General features: G+C 49.8%; 1 protein-coding gene across 14 annotated transcripts in view; it reads right to left on the reverse strand.

Annotated features, from left to right (window-relative positions):
* Positions 1-25599, reverse strand: part of Znf516 (zinc finger protein 516) — an 89013-nt gene that overhangs the window by 40886 nt on the left and 22528 nt on the right. For 12 of the 14 annotated variants that reach the window (XM_027403708.2, XM_027403706.2, XM_027403702.2 and 9 more), the window contains one exon: positions 906-2850. In XM_027403708.2, the coding sequence (XP_027259509.1) occupies positions 906-2688 (1783 nt within the window). In that variant the 5' untranslated portion in view covers positions 2689-2850. Of the gene's footprint in view, positions 1-905; positions 2851-4876; positions 5067-12070; positions 15565-25599 lie in introns of those variants that run through there. The other 2 variants (XM_027403707.2, XM_027403705.2) reach the window with 2 other exon arrangements.

A 25599-nucleotide genomic window follows, 5' to 3' on the forward strand; every position in this document is an offset into this window, starting at 1 on the left:
CACCACAACCACAGACACTCCTATACAAGAAAGCATTTGATTGAAGGAGTTTCATATATTACATCATAACAGCAAGCATGGTGATATCCAGGTAAGCATTCCACTGGAGCTGAGAGCTTTACATCTTCATCCACAGGCAGAAAGAAGAGAGAAAAAGAGAGAGACACTGGGCCTGGCATGACCTTTTGAAACTTCAAATCCCACCCCAGTGACATAACTCCTACAAGGCCACAGCCACTCCAATAAGACCACCCCTTGTAATCCTTTTCAAATAGAACCACACTCCCTGATGACTTAGCATTCAAATATACAAGCCTATGGGGGCCACACTCCCTATGGCATGTTTCCATGAATGTGTGTGTGTGTGTGTGTATGTGTGTGATGTGCACACATGTACAGGTGTAGGTGCATATTTTGTATATGCATGTGTGCTTATTTGTACATGAACAAGTATGTGTATGGGTGTTTATATGCGGTGTCTTTCTGTGTGGGGGTGGAGTGTGCACAAGTGTGTGTATATTTGTGTCATATCACAAGAACCCTGTTCTGACAGAAGTGAAGAGAAAGCCATTTCAGAGGAGTCTAGGAGTCACTCCTCAGAGACTTCAGACACCCAGAAGAGACCATGGACTCAAGAAACCAAACATGCTCATTAGTGCAGCATTTATAGGTCAGGAGCAAAAGGAGAGACAGGAGGAACTGACGGCATTGGTTACACCTGTGCAAACTCCAGAACCACTAAGTGCAGAATGCCCAAATTCATGGCCACTTGGACACAGGTCATTAAAACATAGGCACACCTGAGGATGCAAGTCTCTCCAGCAAGACTGCCTTGATAAAAGGCCAGCTGAATGAAGGGCTGCATGAGCTACTTGAAACTGATCCACCCAGGCACACCTGCTCACCTGATGCGGGTTCAGGCACAACCTCTTCACCACTGTCATCCACCACCTCTTCAGCCAGGCCAGAGCCTGGGGAGTCAGCGATGGCGCAGGCTGAGCCAGGACTGCTTGGCTGGGAAGCTGAATCACCCTCGCTGAGTGAACCGCAGCGGGCGCGCACTGCCCTGTCCCCTTCAGGATCCCTGTCACGGCGTGCACGGCGGTGCACACGAGAGTGGAGCACCATCTGGTGGTAGGTGCGGAAGATCTTGCCGCACTCGAAGCACTCAGAGGACTTGCCCTGGCCTGTGGTAGCCGCAGCCCGGCGGTTGGGACGTGAGGCTGGCCGGGGGTCAAGGTGGCCAGGAAGCATGGGGTCTCCAGGTACACTGGCCCTCTTCCTGGGTGGAGCCTGGGTGGAAGGGGCATCCTGCTCACGCTTTCGTTTCTCCTGGCTCACCAGTATATATTCACGCTTGTCCTTGTCAAAGGCCACATCCCCGGCCAGCGCTTCATCCCAGGTCCCATACTTGAGGTACTCAGCCGGCTCAGCCACCTTGCCCCTGGTGGCTAGCTGCCAGGCCTGATAGCTGTTGACGGGGTCCAACTCAGCCACCCGGCGTCCAGCCTGCCCACTGGGGGACACGTCACCAGCCACATATGGTGTCAGGTTCAGGCACTGTAAAAAGAACTGCTTGGTGTCAAGGGGACCCTCTGAGTCCCCCTCCTCAGCCAGAGCTCGTGTCCGGCTGGCTTCAACTTTGCGGTGTATGGCGTTATGGGCATTCAAGCTGTCCAGGTTTGTAAACAGGTTCCCGCACTTTGTGCAGACCTCATAGAGGGACAGGCCGGCGACGATGACCTCCTCCTGCACCACATTGTTAATGGTGGCAATGGGGTCCATCTCACTCTTGGGCCTGTTCTTGTTTCCTGCCTTGGGTCCATGTGCCTTCATGTGGTTCTTGAGGAACCAAGGCTCTTTGAATCTCCGGCCACAGATGTGGCAGCCATGGTCAAAGGAGCCCCGGTGTTTCTTCATGTGTGCCTTCAAGAACCAGGTCTGGCTGAAGGCCTGGCCACACACCTCACATGGAAATTCCCCAGGGCTCAGCTCTGGCTTGCCATTCTCCACACAGGCCTCGCTGCTGCTGCCATTGGGCACCTGTGCAGTAATATGGTCCCTCTCGATGTGGCTCAGCAGAGATTCCTCCCGCAAGGTGACATAGCTGCATAGCCGGCACTTAAATGGCTTGTGGGCCTGGTGTACATGCAGCTCCAGGTCCTTCTTGCGTTCAAACCGGCTCTTACAGAAGGAGCACTGCGCCATGGCCTCAGCAGCGTCCTGGGCACCAGCGGCCCCCTCTGCCTCCTTGCGGCTGCTCCTGAGCAGGATCTTGCCGTTGTCCATAGGCACAGCCCCATTAAGCATGCGGTTGCAGGCTGAGGTGCTCTTGGTAGGGCTGGCACACCCATCCAGGCCCTCAGACACACGCATCTCGCCCAGCTGAGCATCGCCTACCTCAGGCTCATGCCCCTGAATCAAAGTCCCTGTACGGTGGCTTCGGATGTGAATCTTGAGGTTGCCCTTCTGAGAAGCCCTGTGATCACAGTAGGGACACTTGTAGGGCTTCTCTCCGGTGTGCTTGCGCATGTGCTGTGACAGTGAACTCTGAAACGGAAAGCTCTTGCCACAGATGCAACAGCTGTGGCACGCAGCCTTGTCCCCATCCACCTCGTGGCTCCTGCCAGCCCTGGGTGGGCTGGGTCCTCTCCTCAGCTCCATCTCAGCCTCTCTGCTGCGATCCATTAGGACGATGATGTGTGGGTCACAGTACAGTCTTGTGTCGTGAGGGCCTAAGGGCGTGTCTTAGCTCTCCATTTTCAGAGGGGCTCCTGCTGCCCGGAGGGGAGAGAGGTATTTGTGATGAGTAGGTGCATAGTCTGTGATGTGCCAGATGGCAGCAAGCACCTGTAACAGAGACACAAACCCTGTCAATACAGCATCCTATGGAATCAAGTGCACAGTGTTGCCTTGGTCAATTCTGAAAACTCCACCATGAAAACCAACCAACCTGAATCCAGAGCTGTTTGCCCTGTGATGAAAATTAATAGTTCATGCTAAAGTAACCAAAAGAGTACACCTTTAAGCAACACTACAGAACGGCTTTTCTGCGAGCATGGAGAAATGCAGGCTTCTGCACAATAAGGGACAGAGAATCAAGAGTAAAACCAGATGGGAAGCAGTCTGGCTGAATCCAGCCCACGGTCCCTGAGCCTCAGGGGTGAACGGCTGACAGGAGCTAAAAGTGCCTGGCTGGTTTCAACACTGTGGAGGTGAGCCCTCCACTAGGAACGTACAGTGACACAATGCAGAAACACCCAGACTCCCAAGGCCACAGCAACCACACCTTCTGTGGCAGCAACCCTGTCTGGGCTCTGTATACATGTCTTGGCCACAAGGGCAGCCACAGATCATGCCACCACACTTATCTGGCCTAGCCTACCATTTCCTTCCACCTGACTCCTTGCTCCCAGATACCCAAGGAACCCCAAGCTGCAGCTGCAGGACTGAGTCCAAACTCCAGGAAGGACCCCTTCAAACAAATGGCTATGTGGTCTCCTTCCTGACTCACTGTGTCCTTCTGGGTCAAATTCAAACCCTAGCCCTAACAATGACCAAAAGATGGTGCCAACCATTGTTAAGTTCACACATCATCACTCCAATTCTACACCTATCCACCCACCAGAGAATGAAAGGCAGGTTCCTTCTTGGGTCCTACTAGCTACATGACAGCTACTCAACCCTGGCAGCCTATGTGCCTATGTCCAGTGCAGATCAGGGGATATGGTGTTGAGACATCACACACACACACACACACACACACACACACACACACACACACACACACACACACACACACACACACCACGTTTGCTGGATTTTACAAAACACAAAGAAGTCACATGCCTAGTTTTCATTTTAGTCTAGCAGCATGCTAGACTAAACCAAGCACACAGGGTCTCTTCCCAAAGAGCTTTAGGTACCAGCTCCTTGCCTGCTCTGGACATCTCCTGAACTGAGATAAAGCTGAGATAAAGCCAAGAAGGAAACTATTGACCAACAGAGGGAGCACATACTGCAGACCACTGGATATGGCAGGCATCATCCAGGCACCCTCTCAGGGACTGGGGATTCTGAGTGCAGCGTGGTCACAAATACACAAGGTAGAAATCTGAGAGTGACCTTAAAACACAGATGGAACTGAGGAGAGAACCCAGACCACCCAGGGCTGGCAAGAGCCATGAGATGGACTGGGACCCGGCTGCCTGCCACAGAACAGCAGTTGTGTCTGTTGGAAGGGCTTTCCCCTCTAGAGCCTGCTGTCACAGCACATGCCCAAGCATGCAGGGGAGAAACCCCCTACAGGTCTGGAAGGAACCTAAATGGACATAGGCAGGCCAGGCTAAGCAGCGCCCCCTACAGGTCTCTAGGACAACTACATGAACACAGAAAGGACAGGCTAGGCAGCACCCCCTACACGTCTCCAGGACACCTAAATGAACATACAGAGGCCAAGCTGGGCAGCCTTCTGGAAGGCATGCCTTCTTGGCTCCTCCAGACAGCCTAGCGAGCCAAACAGCAGGGACAGGGTCCAAAACTCACTGGCCCCAAAGTAAGGTAAAATGTATAAGCTTCTTAAAGAAGGTGATCCTGACCATGTCTCAATGACAATGGAATTCAAACAATATTATCACGGAGTTTTATATGGCTGTACAGTTATTTACAAAGACTTAATATGCAAGGCAAACAATACCTAGGAAGTACTACCTTTTCCCAGACATTAATTTCGTACCCCTGAAAATACTGAATGGGAAAAATAAAAATATTTATGTGTAACTTAAGGATCAAATAGGGTATAAAAGTCTTGCACATTTAAAGAGTCATACAGTGATAAGTCGTGGGGAAGAAAACAAAATCTTGGGTGTGAATGTACCTGAAGGGCTTTCAGACTCCAGTGAGCTGGCATGTGTTCATGACGGTGCCCAATGCCATTCAGCTACCTATGAGAATTGAACAGTCCCATCCAGAGCCCTAGAAAAGACTCAGAAAAATAGCCACAGGGCACCTAGACTAAAGTGAACATTTGCAGCATGAAGGCCTGCAAGCACATGCCCTCTGTGGTCGCCTGTGCAGCCTCGGCTACAGACGTGTGGTGTGGATCCCCACCTCCATGGCAGCACTGCCCAGCTGGCCTTGTCCTCTGCCCCCCACCATCTCCTGCACTCCCCACCCTTGATAATGTATGGAAATGACACACGGCAGAGCCACATGTGTCCAGACAGCCTTCAAAAAGGGCTCTGTGTGGCTCTGCTCGCCCACTGACACATGCCCATTCCCACCCCAGTCACAGCTGGACACCAGCCCAGAGACTGCAGGGGTGAGCAGTTTCCATTTTCTACCTAGCCATTCCAAAACTAGCTTACAGCTCTAGCCAGTGGCATCAGGGCCTGTAATGAAGGCCATCAGGTACTCATTCAGGGCAAGACCTCTGGGCCATAGGCAGCACAGCCTTCTTCCTACTGCCCACCAGGTCCTCAAAAAACAGCCCTGAAGTAAACCCAGGAGAACCAGCAGGGAGGATTTCTGAGCACCAATGGCACAGAAGAGAAAATAACAGCCATGTAGAAGTGAAGAGAGCATAGTGCCCACAATCAAGTCCAGACATCATTATCTGTGGAATGATGCATGGATACCTAGCCACTCTGACCACAGGCTGAGCCATCATTCCTCCTATGCAGGCTGGAGACCAGGGCCTTGTCAAAAACTAATTCTACCGCAGATCCTCATAGGGTCACTCAGGGGTCAAACCAACAGATCCCTGTACTCGTTCCTCTGGCTATTAATCAAGAATGTCACTTGCAGAAGTGACCATAGATACTAATCTCAGAACTCATGGCTGGATAAAGCAACAACAGGACTGTCCAACCAACCATACCAACCTTCTGTCCTTAAAGCCCATGGCCTCAGAGGCTAGGACAGTCTCCAGTGATATACCTATCACAGTCTTACCTGACAGGCAGTGGCTCACACACATGTGGTAGCCTGTGACTAATTGGGTCTAACCAGAATGTCAGCACCCTCTGGCTTGCCAGGGCTCCCACAGAGCATGCCAACCTGCAAGCAACCAGCCAATACATGCTAGCCTGCTACCTACACAAAGGTGATGGAGGTGTCCAGAACCACACAAGCATGAGGAGGGGAACAAGAGTGGTGTGTTCTGCTACTATGAGGACACCAGGGCTCACATGAAACACTTTGTGGGTTTTTGTATAACATACACCAATTTTTTCCCAAGGCTGAAACTCAGAATTAGACAAGGCAAGGTTGTAACAAATTGTTTTGGCTGTCTGGCATTTTAAAATAGATTTCCGGTGGGTTTCTGCTCAGTGAGCAAGTTTTCCCCATAAACACAGAATGGCTTTGCAGTGGTGCCCGCCTTTGATCCCAGCACTTGGGAGGCAGAAGCAGGCAGATCTCTGAGTTTGAGACCAGCCTGATCTACAGGGTGGATTCCAGGGCAAACAGGGCTATACAGAAAAACCCTCTCTTGAAAAAAATCAAAAAACAAAATACAAAAAAATGTGCTTTGTATAATTTCTAAAGAATATACTTCTTTTTTATAAAAGTTAAATGATCACATTTTTAATAGGGGAAAGAAAAATATCAATGTGTCTTGGATTAAAAAAATCTGCAGGAGATGGAGAGAAAGGAAGTGTATGAAAAAAATTACATGAACAGCACAGCCCAGGCCCGACAGCACCAAGTTTCTTCTGACCTTGGTCACCCAGGTGACATAGGCAGGTCAAGTGACTCTCTCTGGATCTGAGACCATCAGGCTGCAGCACCCCACACAGAGGAACTTCTCCAATTCTCCATGTCACCCAGCTGCCTTAGGTGAAGACTGCCCAGTTACCACACTCCACAGACTGGAAATAGAGTTAACTTCTGGGCACCATGCAAACTACAGATCCTTCCATGAGGAGCCCGACAACACCATAGCACAGACACGTCACTCCCACTCACCCCTGCACTGTCGATCAGTCACAGATGGACCTGGGGTTATTCTATGGACAGGGGGAATAAGCACTGTGAAGTAAAACCCCAAATGCCCATGGGAAAGGAAGCCTGGTAAAATTGGACTACAAGCCAGTTACAGAACAATGTGAGACACTGAGTCACTCCCAATACCCCAAGACTGACCACATGCTCCCCACTGCCAAGCACCCACCTAGGGCAAACACAAGAAGAGGGTGTGTCACAGCACTCGGGTCCTAGGCAAGCTGAGCATGCTGGGACAGACAGGAACTGAGCAAGGAAAGGTGATAGAGGGTGTTCCAAGATCAGACGGTGCAGCAAAACACAAACCCCATCACAAACCACATGCTGGCCATGTGCCGGCAGGGCCAAGAGATGTTTCCAGGCCCAGATGGAGTGATGCTCACTTGTGAGAACTGACGTCTGAGATTCCAAACGATGTGGCTGAACTCTCAGCATCAGGACCGCTGGTTCCCTGACCCCTTTATCCATCACAAGCACAGGCCTTCCCTGAGCCTCACACATGCACCTCCCTAGGTAACTCTGAATCCCACCACCAACCAAAACACTGTCCCAGAGCACAGTGCTCAGCTAACTATGAACCACTCCCCAAGCAAGGGACTGTCCAAAGTACAGTACAGTAAAGTACAGTACAGAGTCACCCCACCCCCTAGTAGGTATCCCCCCGGGGTACAGTGCCACCAACCTCAAGGAGACTTCATAGGTCTCTCCAGCCTTGCCACAAGCACAGAACGCCTTAGCCTGGTCTACAAGGTCTGATCCCTGCTGTGTCTGCACCCCTGCCCCTGCACACCTGCACCCCTGTGCCCTGCACCTGGCCCCAGTAGTAAAACTGTCCTACCCACTGTCTGCCGTACAGCCTTCCTTACCACCTTAGCCTCTGACATACAGATGAGCAGCACTGCTTGACAACAGGTTGTAAAGGAACATCAGCCCACCTGGAAAGTATCCCTGCCTCTCTCCTTCTCAGTCCATCTCTCCATCTTCAACATGCAGGGATGGTAAAGCTTAGAATCCTATAAATGCTTGGCTGGGTTAGATTTTAATGCATATGAGCTGTGACATTCAGCACTCAGTACAGATGCTCAGCACCTCCGAGACTTTCAGTGAGTGACTTCCAAATGAATGAACAAAATGTCAGTGAAGTAGTCCATGACACCCGTCACTGGCATTAACAGTATTTAGTGCAATAAATTCAAAGGGACAAAGCAGCAGTTTGGGACAGCCCTGAGATGCATCTAAGGAGGCAGTAAAGGGCACTTCCAGGGTCCTTTTAACTTACCCTACACCTGGTTACTCGCACAGCTAAAAAGCCTCACCCGGGGCCAGAAGTACCCACAACACACAGCCAGCATACTCAACACCAGGGCACTTCATAAAGACCAACTTTATATGGTCTCCATATCGAGTGACGCTTGAGAAACACTGCTGCTGTGACTCAGACTTCTGGGTCAAATGTATGATAAACAATTTGAAGGTACTCTACAAATTTACCCAGACGCCCCAGGCACTGAATCTAGTAGTGGGTGAGTAAGTACCATTAGTCCTCCCGTTTGCACGGAACTGGAATTTATCCATGAAGACATGCCACTCGGACAAGACGCACAGGAAAGTGGAAACACTCTGGAACCTTCCTCATCCCCACCCCTGTACTGGGCCCCCTTCCGCCTCACCATCACTCCCTCCACATAAGCACAAAGAAGCTGGGTGCTCAGGAATACAGTTGGGGAAATTATCTTTCCCTAACTACAATTTGAAAACTTCGAGATACTCAGGGTCTGTTCAAACGAACAGTGGTCTCTCCATTTTGAGGTGGGGATGTTCCAAGACCTATGTAGACCCCTCCTCCAACCCCAGCCACAAAGCCCTCCCCACCCAGAACAAGTAAAAGCCAACCTGCAGGCAGAACAAGGAAGCAGGGTCCACCCAGGACAGCCCTGAGGTTTTCCTCTGACATCTTAAATGATACTTTCCTGACTAGCTGAATACAGCTGTGCCAGGGTTTGTGCGTACATTTTTACAAAAAGTTCATGGCATACAATCCACCTCAGCGCTCTGCCTGTGAATGGAACCAGTACAGAACAAAGGCTGCATGGTTTCCATTTTCCCCAAAACTAGCAAAGCTGACACTATCAGAATGTCAACCTAAGGAAGGAATGAGGAAGCCAACTTTTAAATATGTCATGATACCCACTCATTTCCAAAGCAACCCTGCTCCCAGTTTGTCTGAGCCTGAAACTGTATTAAGAGGAAGAACAAAGGTCTGGACAGAAGAAACCAAAAGCCAAGGAACCCCATCTGACCTGCTGGTGCAGGGAGAGCAGGGCTCCATCTGACCTGCTGGTTTTGGAGGGGGACTAGGACTCCATCTGACCTGCTGGGGGGGACTAGGACTCCATCTGACCTGCTGGGGGGGACTAGGACTCCATCTGACCTGCTGGGGGGGACTAGGACTCCATCTGACCTGCTGGGGGGGGGGGACTAGGACTCCATCTGACCTGCTGGTTTTGGGGGGGGACTAGGACTCCATCTGACCTGCTGGTTTTGGGGGGGGACTAGGACTCCATCTGACCTGCTAGTTTTGGGGGGGGGACTAGGACTCCATCTGACCTGCTGGGGGGGACTAGGACTCCATCTGACCTGCTGGGGGGGACTAGGACTCCATCTGACCTGCTGGGGGGGTGCGGGGACTCCATCTGACCTGCTGGGGGGGGGACTCCATCTGACCTGCTGGGGGGGTGCGGGGACTAGGACTCCATCTGACCTGCTGGGGGGGACTAGGACTCCATCTGACCTGCTGGGGGGGTGCGGGGACTAGGACTCCATCTGACCTGCTGGGGGGGTGCGGGGACTAGGACTCCATCTGACCTGCTCTCTGAGACGTGAGATTGTAACTCTGTTAGATCTGCTGGAGGTGAAGCCAGAGTCTGCTGCCCTCAAAGCTCTGTCTAGGAAGACCTGCTCAATTCCAATTCAGGCATTAACTCTATAGGGCTCTAACTGTTTTGGCCTCCCCAACCAGGTGAACTGCATCTATGTCCTTTTGAAGCCTCTTCTACCAGAGCCACAGGCCTTCTGTGGGGACCTGCTGTGTGCTTCCTCCTCTGTGAACAGGGGGAAATGATCAGGAACGCAGGCCACAGGGAGCCAGAGGGGCAGGGCAATGCCCCCACCAGCCTATCAGTCTGTAACACAGCTTAACCTGGAAAGACTCTGGGAGACGAGTCAGAAATGGCAGAGAGCTATGCTTGTTGTGCCTTTGGGCAGTTCCCGGAACTCCAGGAGATGAGGTGGGTGCAGAGCCCAGCACACCCCACACACCATGTGGGAGCTGCCGGTCTGGGCTGCAGGACACTGTGGGCTTGTTCTCCTGCAGACAATGAAAGGGCCTCGAGAGTCACACTGCAGAATTATGAGCCATGAATTAAAATACATCATTAACATCTTGGGCAAGCTTATCCGACTTCTGCAGACAAAACACGTATTATCTGAACAAATGGGGGGAATTCCCCAACAACAATGAAGAGTCCCTCTCCTCACAAACCACTCTGCACAGGATTAACAATTGTGATTCAGTGTCCCCAGACTAGGGTCCCTCAGAGGTCCATGAAGGGATGTATTCACTGCTCCAGAGTGTGCAGGCCACAGGGCAGGGTCTGCAGGCTTCTGTGTCCTCAGACCATCAGGAATCTACCATGAGCAGGAGTCCTTTCCACCCTAATAGAAGACCTGGATGCAGGCACTGCTTTCATGAGAGCAGCCCTCCCACCTCCTCCACTCAGGACAAGGACACAGACCCACCAACAACGCTGAGAGAGCAACGGCACCCCGCTCTGGGCATCAGAGAACAAGAAACCTGGGCATTTCTGTTAAAAACAAATACACATTTTTCAAGTGTTCTTCGGCTATGCTACATTTGAAAAGGGGGGGGGCAGAAGGAACGAACACACAGACAAACAGACAGACACAGACACACAGACACACAGACACACAGACACACACACACACACACACACACACACACACACACACACACACGTCTTAAAAGGAAGGGGGCAAAAAAACCTCTGTGTTCTCTCCCTTAATATTTGGATGGGTCACAGCTGAGGACCCACTGAGGAACCAAGGCTCTCACCCAGAGAAGCTCAAGCATGAACGAGTATGGACACTCTCTTTCCTAGTTATTAACACTACCTACTACTGTGAGGGCAATCAGAAACTTTAATAGAATATAGGGTTGGAGTTTGGAATCAAAGTACAAGATCATCTAGCATGTAGACCTACCCGTCTGTCCTGCTCTGAAACTGACACATTCCTGTGAGGACTTGTTCACTATTGGCTACTTTCTGAGTCTTGTATCAGTGCCTTGTCACTAGGAAAGTAAACGTCACAAAGCTAACACAGGGCCAGGGCAGCAGGCGCCAGGCTGCTCCATGAGGCTCTCCAGATAAGTACATGTGTGTCTGTCCTCTCCCAGGCCATGTGGTCTCCCCATCGACATGGTCTTCTAGGTTTCCATGAAGCACCCCACTTCCAGGCTCTGAGAACTACACCACCCCCCCATCTGAACAGCCTGGATGGAGAGTCTGCTGTTTGTTCAACAGTGCCCCGAAGACACTGGGCTCCCTGCTGTTGAGACACCAGCCATATTTCAAGCCTTAGCATCCTCCCTCATCACCATTAAGACCAATGTTGCAAATAACTCAGCAGAGCTGAAAACTGGAGGGGTAGAGAGGAGGTAAACACTAGAAAAAGTGAAAATTCATAAACCGCTATTTTTAAAAACAATGTCAAAAATCAGGAAGCCTTCGTGGAACTTGAGGAATAGTCCAGTGTAAAGGTGGTTGACAGATTTCTCGAAGAGCCTGGCTTATAAGAGAAGTACCCACCCACCCCCACCCCACCCCTGCCACCACTGCCCCAGTGTCTAACAGAAACATTTTTTTCAAATTCTTTTAGAAATTATCAGCAGTGAAAACAACCAACCACACAGAAATACCCATCTCCTATCAGTTGAGCATAAAATACACTATTGCTACAATTAGTTTCTACAGTGGACTTAGTCACTTACCCCAACTCCAGACACTGCCCAAGCTGCACCACCCAGCTGTGGCTGATACAATCCATGGATCAGGCTGGAGTAATCTCACACCTCTGCTTTTCTGTGTGTGAAAGCCTCCACATCACCGCCACATTGATGAAAAGACTGGCTGGGACAGAAAGCAGGCCCCGTCCCGCACCATCCCACTACCCATCACCTAGGAGGCAGGCCAGTGTGAACAAGACAACCCCAAAACCCCCTCCCTACCAGATCATGGGAGAAATAAACACTCCAGTAATGAGTGTTATTGAAATCTAAGAACATACAAATGACCCGGATGGAGAGCATTTTGGTGAAATGCACATCTCTCCAGGCCTTAAGGCTTTGTTTGCCATTATGCAAACACCAATCGATGTACCCTGAAATCACAAAAGGTCTCATCTCCCAAAATGCTTAACTATACATATAGTGCAGAGACTACACCCATTTCAATTTTTCAGACTGACAGTCGTCAAGAGCAGAGGCGACAGGACCCAGTTTCACCACTAACAGGCACTGATCTCTGCAAAGCAGCCAGAGCCCTACAGGAGGGTGATCCATCAGGGAATGTTTACAGAGACTGATTTCTGAGGAGAACATGATGTCACATTTCGTGGGATTTACCCTGCTCTCCCTGTCTAAAAATATCTCTTCAGACACGTTCACTAGCACGCTCAGCAAGTTCCAGCTCTGAGGACGAGAGACCACCTAGACATCCCTCACCAAGACCCAAAAGGCTTGGCAAGCCAAATGCTGGCTTAACTCTCTGGAAGGCCTTGTTGTGTTCTGCGGTCACAAAAAGTACTGCAAGGCTGTACAGGGAATGGTTGTGACTGATCTTGCAAAAGTAAGACTGCTTTAGGAAGCTACAGCTTCTCAGTCAAAGTGAACGTAAAATTTTTTTTTTTTTTAATTTCCCTAGAGCAGTAGTTCTCAACATGTTGGTTGTAAACCCTTTGGGGGTCAAACAACCTTTTCAAATGATTACCTAAGACTATGTATTAGTTATGAAGTAACTACAAAAGTAGTTTTACAGTTAGGGCTCATCACAACACCTACCCTGCCCTAAACAGAAGTGCTTTCTTTAGACTCACAGCAGGACCTGACACATGGAAGGTTAGATCTTGTATCTTAGGATAACACTGGCTCATGTCAATCATGCCAGTTGCTTGCGAACATTTTCCAAGAACCCAAGACCATGTTGCTAACCCTGTGATTGTGTAAGTACATGTCATTTAATAACACACACATCTATTGACAACACTTTTCCTTCATCTGCCCCCCCCTCCCTGCACACAGGAGCACACGCAGCCCTGGATTCCTCTTCTCTAATTTGTCCAATGCAAATGTTGTAAGCAGATGTGCAAGGCACTGCTAGGAGACAGGCAGAGAGTAAATGCATGCATCCTGCATCTGGCAAGGTGGGGCCTGGGGGGGTGGAGCTACTGGGCCTCTGCCACACTCAACAGGCCATGCCTGTTCATAGACATGATTCTATGTGGTTCATGAATATTACTCACATATGAGTGTTTATAGAAACAACCACACATACACCCCTAGCTGGTAACAGAGAAAGTCATTCAAACTCACCACTCAATGCAGCCACTTGTCTGATAGAGAGATGCTGGGTGGCTGTGTATATTATTAGATGCTCATCTCTATGGGAGACAGAAGCAACACAGTGGGCAGTGAACCTGTAGAACCTGGCACTGAAGACTCAAAGAACGCAGCTCCCAGCGTCTGCCAAATTTGAGTATCTGTGTGAGCTGCCACACATGATTCTCTAGTCAACATGAAACCACAGGAGAAGCCACTTTGCCCACACACTCTCATCCCTGCCTGGGCTCCAGATGAATGTGCAGGGGGGGGGCTGGTCTCAAGGAGGGTTAGCCGGTCCCATCTGCAATAAGAAGTCATGAACACAGCGAATATTTAGGTGGCTCTACCCAGCAAGGCTTCCAGCTCAGAATGTTTCAACAGCGAATTCTCATGAACTTTTGGTACTGAGGATGAAGTCTAAACTGAGCCACAATAAATTTGTCCAAGAATACAACTGTGACTTCACACAGGTGTCATGGGCTTCTCAGCTCTGCAACAAAACCCCAGTGTCAAGCCACCCCTGCCCACATGTACCATGGCACTGCTTTATTTCCTGCTGAGTTTATTTTGCTTTGCAAAAATCACTTTAGGCTTGGTTCTGCCTGCTGTGTCTGCAAATGAGAAATCCAAAAAAAGAAAAGCCACAGGTCTCCAGCTTGTCCCTGATGAATTAAATGGACAGGACACTAGAGGAGGGCATAGCCCATCAGTGTAACCACATAGAACAGGCAAAAGGATCTTGATGTACTTACAAAGAGGTAGCATGACACTGTGTGCATAACACAGGGAGTGGAACATGTCCCAGGTGTACAGGAACCTCCCTTCTAGAAAGTTCTCGGTAGGAAACTGCATTCCTCATCCTCTCCTCATTCACTGGACATCTCCGCTGCAGGCATGCAAACCACATGCTCTCCTGGTTTCCTAAGTCAGTTCTCCAACCTCTTAAGGGAAACTGTAAACTAAATACCACAAGTGTCTTTCAAAACCAGAGCCAAGGGCTAAGAGCATGGCTCAGTAAGCAAAGGGCTTGCCACACAGTCATGAGGACCTGAGTTCTGACCACCCCCCAGCATCCACATGAAAAAAGCTGGGTTCAGTAGTGTCTACAATCCTAGCAGTGGAAGATAGACACAGGAGAATGGTTGGGTCTGGCTGACCACAGAGCCTGGCCAAACCAGTGAGCTCCAGGAGCAATGACAGACCCTATTTCTAAAAGCAAAGAGAATTTGAAGGAGACATCAAAGTTAACCTCTGCTCTCTACTTGGGCTCACACTAGCATGTGTGTGTATACACACATGCACATGCACGCACACAGTTTCGCTGCAACCTGCTCCTTACTGGGTCTTGTGAATGGAAAAGGGCTGAATTTATTCAACCCAAAGATGTCCAAAATACATTAATCCAGAGTTGGGATCTAGAGAGAAGCTGTCTCCATACTTCAAGCAATGGGAAACTCTCCAGTCCCCTCAGCGCCTTGCTGGTCCTAACACCATCAGTGCCACAGACACTCTCTCAAGTAGCAGTGCATTGGCTAAATGTGCAAAGGTCACCTCCCTCACAACACAAGTACCACCAGCAGCTGCTCTTTCTGAAGTGCCCAAGTCCTCAGAGAAAAGCCACCCTGAAAGGAAAGCTTCCAAAGGGCCAACATGATGGGGTCACAGACACCCAGGCTGCCTTCCTCTGGTGGTGCTAATGGTCAAGCCACTGCTTGTGCATTGCCCTTACCAAGGGAGACCCATGGAGAATCTGTATCCGCTGGAAGAACCCACAAGGGAAGTCAGTCCTAGAGCCAAAGAGGATACAGACTTGGGGACCCACCCAACAACCCTTCAGACTATACATTTGTACACTTGTGAAGGAAGAATAGCTGTGAGCATGAGTTGTGACTGAGTACACAAGCTCCTGCTGGTAAATAGGCATGTGAAGCCATGGCACATGTGGACACCTGTAGAGTGAGCCTGCATTTCAAGCGTGTGTGCCTGTCATACATTAGAATGTGTTAGAAAAACATGAGCATATCACGTGGAGATGAACGGACTTTCACTCTCGCTAGGGTCTACTCAGCAGCTACTGTTGGCTTTGGGAAGATGCTGCTACATTCTAAGACAGACAGACACACAGACACACACACACATGCGCGCATGCATGTGCACGCGCCACACACGAATGCACACACACATGCACACAAGTGCACACACGTACCCCCGCCCCAGCTGGCCCCTTTGTTTTTGAGACAGCCAGTCCTGTCCCTCAACAGCTAGCTCAGCATGTGCTCTGGCTTCACCTCTGTGACAGTGAATGTATCATCCTCCTGAGCATCCCTATGGTCTTCCCCACAGCCCAAATGTCCCCGAGAGCAGTGTGCCCCTTCCCACCAAGAGATTCAGGCCACCAAAAAAGAACATATGGTCCCCACCACAGCCAGGGCAGCCCTGTTGTTGCTCAGCCCAGGGTGGATTCTTAACAAGCACAGTCCATGTGCACACACTCGAGACCCTAAAAGGCAAAATTTCTCACAATCCAGCAAAACATGTTCAGAATAGAACCCATTCTCTTGTGCTGAAGTGCTTTCCGTTGGCAATGTATCACGCTTTTCAGCACCACCCGAAAATAGCCGCTCTCTCTATGGGGCCTCCATAGCACTTGTACAAGAGACCATGGGATATAGGGATCAGAATGGCATGCAGGTATTTCTCTTGGGTAGCAGGGGTTCCCATTATAACCTGGAGTGATATAGGCAGGGGCCAGCTGCAGTCCCATAAGACAGAGATTAGGATAGTGGTCAGCCTTCCACAACACATGCTGGCAACAGGTAACACAGTCAGCCGCTGGAGGAAGAATGAGCTACTAGCATCCGTTAGTTCTGTAGAGGACCCAACTGAAATCCTGCAGGTGATCCTCACTGTCCACACGCCACAACCATGTCTGAATCACCACAACCTCATCATTCCACCGCTGCTGACGTGATGGTGTAAGCCAAGGAGCGCACTCACTCACAAATGAGCGTTCTGCCTAGAAACCCCAGGGCTGAGCTTCCAGCTTGGGTCACACCATGAGCCTATAGAATCCCACAAGAGGCTCAACTCCCCCATGGTGCCAGAAGTGGGACGCCATCTCACTGTTGTCACCAAATGTGCCCAGCACTCAACATGCCATACAAGGCTCATGTCTGCTGGGGTTTGAGCCTAGTTTAGATGACAACACTCAGAATGGACAGTCTGGAAGCATCTCTCGGGGCTGTGTCCCTTCCACCTCAACACTCCATCTCACTCTTCCAGAATCTCCAAATCCCAGTGTCTACAATGAACACACTCAGGTGTCCTAAGAATATGGATGTGATCTGAATGTAGGACATCCATCAAGACTTCATCACGACTCTGGTCATCCACCAAGCATGCTATGGTCACACAGCTTGCAGACTCAAGACTCACACAGTGGAACAGTAGGCCATGGACTGGGTGGCACATGAACTCAACTGTAAACCAGGTCAAAATAGCCAGAACTTGGTGGGCTGCTTTTTCAAACTTCTTTGGTGAGCCCTGTGTCTCAGGCAGCTTTCTCTGACTTACCACATACCTGATGTAACTGACGACCACTGGCAGGAGCCGTCACTGAAAAGGGCTTCTGTCCCACATGACGGTCTCCTGAGGGACAGTGCATGCCTCCACTTTAAAAGAAGCAGTGGGCTATTCCAAAGCACACTAAATTAGGCTCTTGAGCACTTCACTAGTAAATGCTCCAGTGGCCATGTGACCAAGGCAGCCCTTTGTCTGTAACAACACAGTCACCAGTAATGGGAGGCACCACCTTTTCATACAACAGGGACCGTGACAGTTTTCCCTGGTCAAACAGGGAGACCACAGGGACCAGAACCTAGTGTATCTGAGACCCAGGTGGTCCACCCAGAATCATTCAGGAGAGGGTGGTGGGGAGTCATGGTCACCACAACATCTTCACTTGTCACAGACTTATGTGTAGGACAATGAACATTTTGCACCAGCAAAATGCAAAGCCAATATGAGAAGATATACCTCAGAGCTTACAGCCCTAGTCCATGTGGCTCCCAGCCAATGCCAGTACTCTCTCCCAGACCAGGACGCAGCAGCAGCATGAGCACTCAAAGTCCACTGCAGAGTACAGGTGCCAGCCAGTCACTTGCAGATCACAATGACAGTCAACAGGTACCCACACACACACCACGGCAACTTGGACCATGGAGCTTCACCCACAGGGCCACTACTCCTGTGTACCCCAGCATCCTCACTTGTCCCTATCTCGTGATGGTCAGACTCTTAACCAAATCCAGAGCAGACACGTGCAAGCTAGCCCTTCTGTCTCTTGCCATCCAAATACCATTCAGGTTACTATTAATTCAGCATCTCCCTTGCAGTATGTGTTTTCTAAATGTTTCTGTCACTGGCTGGTATACCACTGGGGTCACACCTACATAGCTGGGACTAAACACTGACTCCCCTATACAACTGGTCTAGAGCACACCACAGCTACTGAGGGCAAAGAGGCAATAACATCATGTCACCTGTTGTGGCTTTTCAAAATGCAGGCTCCCTCATCCAATATGACCTTAGTGAAGACAACATTTAGGGCCACCAAAAGCATCCATCTTGGCAAAAGGACAAAAAAGCCCTACATACCTGTTGTAAAACATCCCTTCAGATGGAGACCTGGTAATGGCACACTTGGGCCCTGGGATGAGAAGGCTGGTGGCTCAGCCTGCTGACGACTCACCAAACAGATACAGTCCCCACCCCAGAGGCTTGAGGTGTGAGAAGAGCAGGCACAACTCTCAACAACCTCTACCCCGCCACAGACACACCTCCCAGAAGGAAGCACACTAAGCTTGCACCCCAAATACCTCATGCCTAAAAATCTGAATCCAACCAAACAGAGAGCCATGCAGAGAGCTGTAACAACTTAGAGAAAAAGCGACTAGTCTTGTGGGCAAGCTAATGATCAGAGACAGGTATTTAAGACAGCACATAGCTAAGAAAAATCTGCTGTAGCAAATATTAAAATACAGGCACACAGCCTCCTAGGCTACTGTACATATTTTTAGAACACACTGAAGCACCCCAAATACAGCTGCTGGTGAACCACACAGTGGGGATGCCACCTCTCGTGTCTATACAGGCATCAAGTACAGGAAACATGATGGATGGAGTCTCAATGGCAGAGCAGCCATGAAGGCATCTAACGTCCCACCTCTGATCACAGCCACTGCCCATGTGGCTGTGGAAGTGTCACCAAGGACACCTGTAACACACTGCCTTGGGCTCCTATGCTGGGCTTCCTGAGCACACCTCATGCCCCTGGCAAACAAGTCCTCCTCTTCCTGAGGCAGCTCCATAGGGCAGCATCCACATGTGCAAAGCAAACCTGTGTTACAGGGCCAATCTGTAGCCAAGAGACACAGACCTATCTATCAAAGTAAGTATAGCACTATAACGTGAACACCTCCACTTTCATCAGCACAGGTGTGTCACTGTATTCAATCACATCCAAATATATTCCTGGGGTGAGCGTGGGAAATGGCAGGCAAGCATAACCTTCTCCAGGGATGTGATAAAATACTTCTTTCTTCTTAGTGCTGAAATCATATAGTTCTGCTTATATGCTTATGTGTTGTTAAATAAAAAGGCTGGGATCATTAAGATATCCTGTCCTTTGTATGATCATGAGATGATTCTTTGCCTGTGGACTCAAGGGTGGAAATCCTTGGACTTTAATGGAAGGACAGGCTCTTCAGGGTCTCAAGATGGCCAGAAATCTAAGCAGCACTGCTAGGAGAGCCCGGAGTCTCAGAGAACAAAGTAAACCACCCCCACAGCTACAAGATGTGCAGACTCACCCCACCCTGAGGAAAGGACGAGGGCTTCAGAGGTCTCTCCAGAGCCCACATTTGGTCATTTCACACATAAGCATCAATGTTTTTTGTTTTCTTTTCTTTTCTTTTTCTGATTTTGTAGTCTGTGTATTTTATAAGATCTGGCATTGAGTCATTCAACACTGGGAAGCTATGCAGGGCCAGGAAGGATAACCAAGGGTGATGGAGAACCTACGCCACAAGCAACTCACAATTACAAGCGTGTGTCAAAATCACAGAGGACACTCATGACCTCCTCACCTCAGATCCACCTCCAAGGAGTCGCCAGCCACAAGGACCAGACACGGGGCAGGGGCCCACCTCCATTTTGTGAAGGCTGTCCAGCTTCATACATGGTGTGCCCTGTGCCCCACTGGCTGCTGTTACCTCATCTTCAGTGTCTGGTCTTTAAACAGCCCTGCCTTCTGCTCATTAACAGCCCCAGCACCTGAACCTAACAGTTTGTGTCCAGAGCTGACTTCCTACCTAGGACACCCAGCCCAGGGTTTACAGCACCACTCGAACCCCTCCCAGAGGCTGCATCTAAAATACACAAGAGCCAACAGCCAGTACCACCATGTCATGAGCTCTTTTAAACACACTGGGTTGGGATAGGCTTCGGTCACAAAGTGCTTGTCTGATGCAGGTGACACCCTGTGTTTGCCACTCAAAAGTGTGGAAATCAACACACTATATATGTATCAGCCTAGTGAGCTCACGCACCACCTTTAAAGTAATTACTACCATTCCGCCAGTATGTGGGTCTAGGAACTAGGCCCAGAGAGGGTGCCTACACCACTGTATCACCCTGCTCAAAGCAGCTGAAGGAGGGACTCTCATGGGATCTGGGGAGCTAAGAGTGGAGTTCCATCCCCAGATGTCTGAGTTACCCCCTCAGAAAGAGGCTGTGGAAACAAAGGGATGAGCGGGCAGGAGACGCATGGGCAGGAGCAAGACTCGGAAAGACTGGGCTACAAGGACATGACTAGCCAAGACACACACACTTGTGTGCAACACACATCCCCAACTCAAACACAGGCAACACAAAGGCACAAGACCCATGGGCTCCTCTGAAGGTCTTCAGACGCCAATGACTCCCTTCTGCTTCTAGCACACTCCGTGGCTCATCCAAGTCCAGCCTCAGTGGAAACTGCCATGCTCTCCTAGAATTATTCATACAAGCTCTATGAGATACTTTACTTAAGCCGCTAATGACATGGATTCCTGCTGGGAAACACTCAAAAGGGAGACCTGCTCACAGGGGTCACTCCACTCCCACCTCCCAGATGCTCTTGGCTAATTTGGGGAGAGTGTGAAACAGGGAGAAAATGAAGAGACCAGAGTAGCCAGAGAGGACATTCCTTCTGGAGTGCCATCATTGCTGCCCCTTCATAACCGCCCCCACTGGTCTCCCTCTAACCCAGGATGCACACCTGTCAGCAAGGGAAGATAGGACCACAGAGACTCACTACCCAGGGGCCCTGGGTCAGTGTCCCAGTATACCCTGCTCCCTGCCAGTGTGATTGTGGGGACATCATAGATGGAGACAGGACAGGAAAACCTTTCAAAGTTCCAGCCAGAAAATACTGCTACATTGCCTAGGCAGATTTGTTTTCTCCGCAGCAGTGTAGCCATATCTTTTAGATATAAGCATGCATATTAAGCACACTGGTTTACTGTTTTCTTTTTCATTTATTTCCAGGTATAAACAACAGCATGCCCCTTACCCTCTCTATGCAGCCAGACAATGTATACATGAGGAACAGAAACCAGCATCTCTATTCTCTAGCTCTAGCCACTGGTTTACAAGTTTTGTCATATGGGTAGCCTCACCAATTGGTACAATCCACCCAAAACTGGCCGGGAGCACAGAGGCCTCTGCTGAGACTGCACCAGGTCAACATGCCAGCCTGGCTGCACACGCCACTTCCCTGCAGGGGTGTCCCAGGAGGTCATCCAAAGGACTGTAAAGGTCAAGAAACTGGTAGAAGTCTACTTCCTGTGCAACAACATGTGTGTATATGGTTGTCTAAAGTCACAGATATTAAGACAGGTGGAAATCTTTCATCACTGGTGACCTGGGCAGGCCTATGGTAACCAGGTGAGACGAACTACACAAGCAAGTGGAGAAGTTAACTCGGAGAAGTGCTCACCTCACAAGCACAGGACCCCGGTCTGATCCCCAGAGCTGACACGGTGTACAACTTGTAACCCCAGTGTGAGGGAAGTGGAGGTCGGATCCTGAGGCCTGCTGGCCAGCCAGCCTCACCCAATCAGTAGCCCCAGGACAGTGAGAGACCCTACCTCAAAAGCAAGCCCATGTATGTACACATGCATGCACACGTGCGCGCACACACACACACACACACACACACACACACCTTGTACACACATGCCCACACACCACCCAACTCCAGGGGCACAGATAAAGATGTACATCCATGTAACCACTCACTCTCCCTCCAGTTTGGTCCTCAAGGAGTTTTTGCTGTGAGGGCTACGTCACACTCACACATAGTTGTCTCCTAGTGAGGAAAGATCCTGAACCTCCCAGAGACAAGAGAGCAAGAACCACAGGAAGGGCTGAGGGGCCAGCACTCCACAAGAGGCCCAACACCCGTTCCTCATCAGCTTCCAGCTCACTCCTGAGTACTCCATTTGTTCTAATGAAGTCATGAGGTCTCCTCCCAGACTTAGCTCTAAATGAACAGAAACACCCAGTGGTGTGGAACGGGGCATGCTAACCTGTGCTGCCGGGCCGAGACTTTCTGCCTTCTCCCAGCAAAAAGTAAACTTAGTGAACTGACAGCAGGGTGAGATCAGCAGACCAAAATTACTCCCAAACTACTACTTCCTAAGATTCTTCTGTCCTGCTCCTCCTGGGGAGGAACAAACCACAGGGCTCCATTTTATACTTATAGGGGTTCTTAAAAATAGCCTTCAGTGGAGCCTTCTGCGTGTACGGGCTGAGCAACACAGTTACCGCACTTTGGAATTCTCAACTACAAACCTGCCCTTCTACTCAGAAATAACTAAATGTGGTAATAGTTTCCACTACTGCCTGGGGGGAAATGGTTTCTCTCAATGGAAGAAAACAAAATGAGAAACTACTGGGCTGTGGAGACGGGAGGAACTCAGAGAAGCCATGGTAACTCTGGCCTCTCTACCTGAGGCTGCAACATTTCTGGAGATGGAATGCAATGTGTATACTTAACAGAGACTTCCATTTTATGATTTTTATCTTCTTCTGTTAGAGAAAATTGGAAGCCTAAAAGCTAAGCTACTATCTTGAAAATGAGTCTGCAGTGGCTGAACGGGAATGCCCTGATAGACTCATGTGTTTGAGTGCTTGGCATAGGAAGTGGTACTATCAGGTGATGTGGCCTTGTTGGAGGAAGTGTCACTGTGGGGGCGGGCTCTGAGGACTCATCTATGCTCAAGCTGTGCTTGGTGTGGCCCACAGTTCACTTCCCTTTGCCTTCAAATCAAGATGTAGAACTCTAAGCTACTTCTCCAGCACCATGCCTGCCTGGCTTCCTGCCATGACAATAATGTACTAAACTTCCAGTACTGTAAGCCAGCCACAATTAAATGTTTTCCTTTGTAGGAGCTGCCATGGTCGGGGGCTGGAGAGATGGCTCAGAGGTTAAGAGCACTGACTGCTCTTCCAGAGGTCCTGAGTTCAATTCCCAGCAACCACATGGTGGCCAGCCGTTATAAGATCTGGTACCCTCTTCTGGTGTGCAGATATACATGGAAGCAGAATATTGTATACATAATAAATAAATAAAATCTTTTTTAAAAAGTAGAAAGGAACAGGTGAATTAATTTTTAAAAAAAAAGAAGAAGAGTTGCCATGGTCATAGTGTCTTTTCACAGCAACAGAAACCCTACAACACAGGCACAGTCACCACATTTAGGTGCTTTCACCTAATACACATAACTGTGTTTTTTAAGGCAGGCATTGAATTATCACTGCTTTTTAAGATTTATTTTTAATTATGGGTGGGTGCATACACTTGAGCACAGGTGTGCATGGGGGTCAAGACACTGCAGGGCAAATGGGGAGTGTACACAGTGCAGACACTGCAGAGCAGCCAGGGTAGTGGACACAGTGCAGACACTGCAGAGCAGCCAGGGTAGTGGACACAGTGCAGACACTGCAGAGCAGCCAGGGTAGTGGACACAGTGCAGACACTGCAGGGCAGCCAGGGTAGTGGACACAGTGCAGACACTGCAGGGCAGCCAGGGTAGTGTACACAGTGCAACACTGCAGGGCAGCCGGGGTAGTGTACACAGTGCAACACTGCAGGGCAGCCGGGGTAGTGGACACAGTGCAGACACTGCAGGGCAGCCAGGGTAGTGTACACAGTGCAACACTGCAGGGCAGTCAGGTAGTAGACACAGTGCAGACACTGCAGGGCAGCCAGGGTAGTGTACACAGTGCAACACTGCAGGGCAGCCGGGGTAGTGGACACAGTGCAGACACTGCAGGGCAGCCAGGGTAGTGGACACAACAGCAGCAGCACAGGCTGTTTCTCATGCATCCTACAAGGAAGCAGTCATGCAATTGGGGCATCTCTACCATTACCCTCCAGGAGATGGGCGCACAGCTGTCAGGGAAGGGAGGGATTAACAGGCTCACTCTGTCTCCCTAACTAGGTGTGTAGTTGCAATGTCACTGGACTTAAGCAGCCCCTAACCCTTCCCCATTGTGATATGAGGGATTAATAATGGAAAAACAATTTTTTTCAATTCAACACTCCAGATTCTGGGAGGTGGAAGTGGCGTAAAGGGGACAATTATTACTCCCACTTCCTGTATCTACAGGCCTCTGCTTATTGGGTTTTGTTTTGCTTTTGACAATTTGACACAAGCTGGAGTTGTCTGGGAAGAGGAATCTCATCCGAGAAAATGCTGCCATCATACTATCTGTAGGTAAGACTATGATGCATTTCCTTGATTAATGACTGGTGAGGGCAGGCCCAGCCCATAGAGGGGAAGTGGGGGCATGCCATCCCTGGGCAGGTGGGCATGAGTTGTAAAAGAAAGCAGGCTGAGCAAGCTATGAGGAGCCAGCAAGCAGACCCCTCCAAGGTCTCTGCTCCAATTCCTGCTTTCGAGTTCCTGTCTAAGTTTCTGCCTCGGCCACCTTCAAAAGGATATGGAAGCCAAATAAACCTTACCTCTCCCAGTTGCTTTTGGTCACAGTGTATCATCACAGCAATAGAAACCCTAACTAAGACAAGGCCACAGGGGGTTGAACTGAGCTAGCCCATCCACACAAGATGAAAGTTAATTAGAGATCCTAGAAGTTTATCTGGAGCCCTGGGGTTCCTGCCTGAGTGCATACTTCCCTGACCAAAGCCAAGCTGACTGTTTACTAGAGTCGCCCAGTTTCCTGCAGGCATGGGTCCATGCTCACTGCCTCCCTCTCCTCTAGCACTTGTGTCCTACTAATACTGGGGAGATGACAGTTATCACACTTCCCACTCATCACACTCAGCAAAGGATGGGCATGTCCTATGGCTCCACCTTGCAATGTAGGCCTAACCAGTCAGATGGCATTTCTCTCTACCTCCAACTTTCATCCTCTTCCCTGGGCCATCTTCTCCCAAAGGCTTTTCTCTGGCTGGTTCTTTGATTCCATGTCTCCAGCCTTGATGCTTCCTGTCACTGCTGACGACCCAAATGATGGATCTCTACACAAACTGCTTCCCCTTCCACAACAGTCCTCCAGGCTGTGGCGTGATGACTTCTCAAGTATCAGCTCTCGGTAAAAGTTAGCTCACCATACAAGCTTGAAAACTCCAGTTCCATCCCTGACTCATACAAATTATTCTCTAATCTCCCTGGGGTGCGCACATAAAATGCACACATAAATGTAGTTTTAAAAGTAAAAATTATAATAATTTAAATTTTTAATTAAAACACATGCTAGAGCACACCCAGTAGTCCTTAGCACTCATGTACACTTACATACATGAACACACATGCACAAGGCAGGTGAGTGCTTCAAGGCAAGACTGTGTGCAC

This window comes from Cricetulus griseus, chromosome 2 (assembly GCF_003668045.3).
Source record: "Cricetulus griseus strain 17A/GY chromosome 2, alternate assembly CriGri-PICRH-1.0, whole genome shotgun sequence".
Classification (NCBI taxonomy): domain Eukaryota; kingdom Metazoa; phylum Chordata; class Mammalia; order Rodentia; family Cricetidae; genus Cricetulus; species Cricetulus griseus.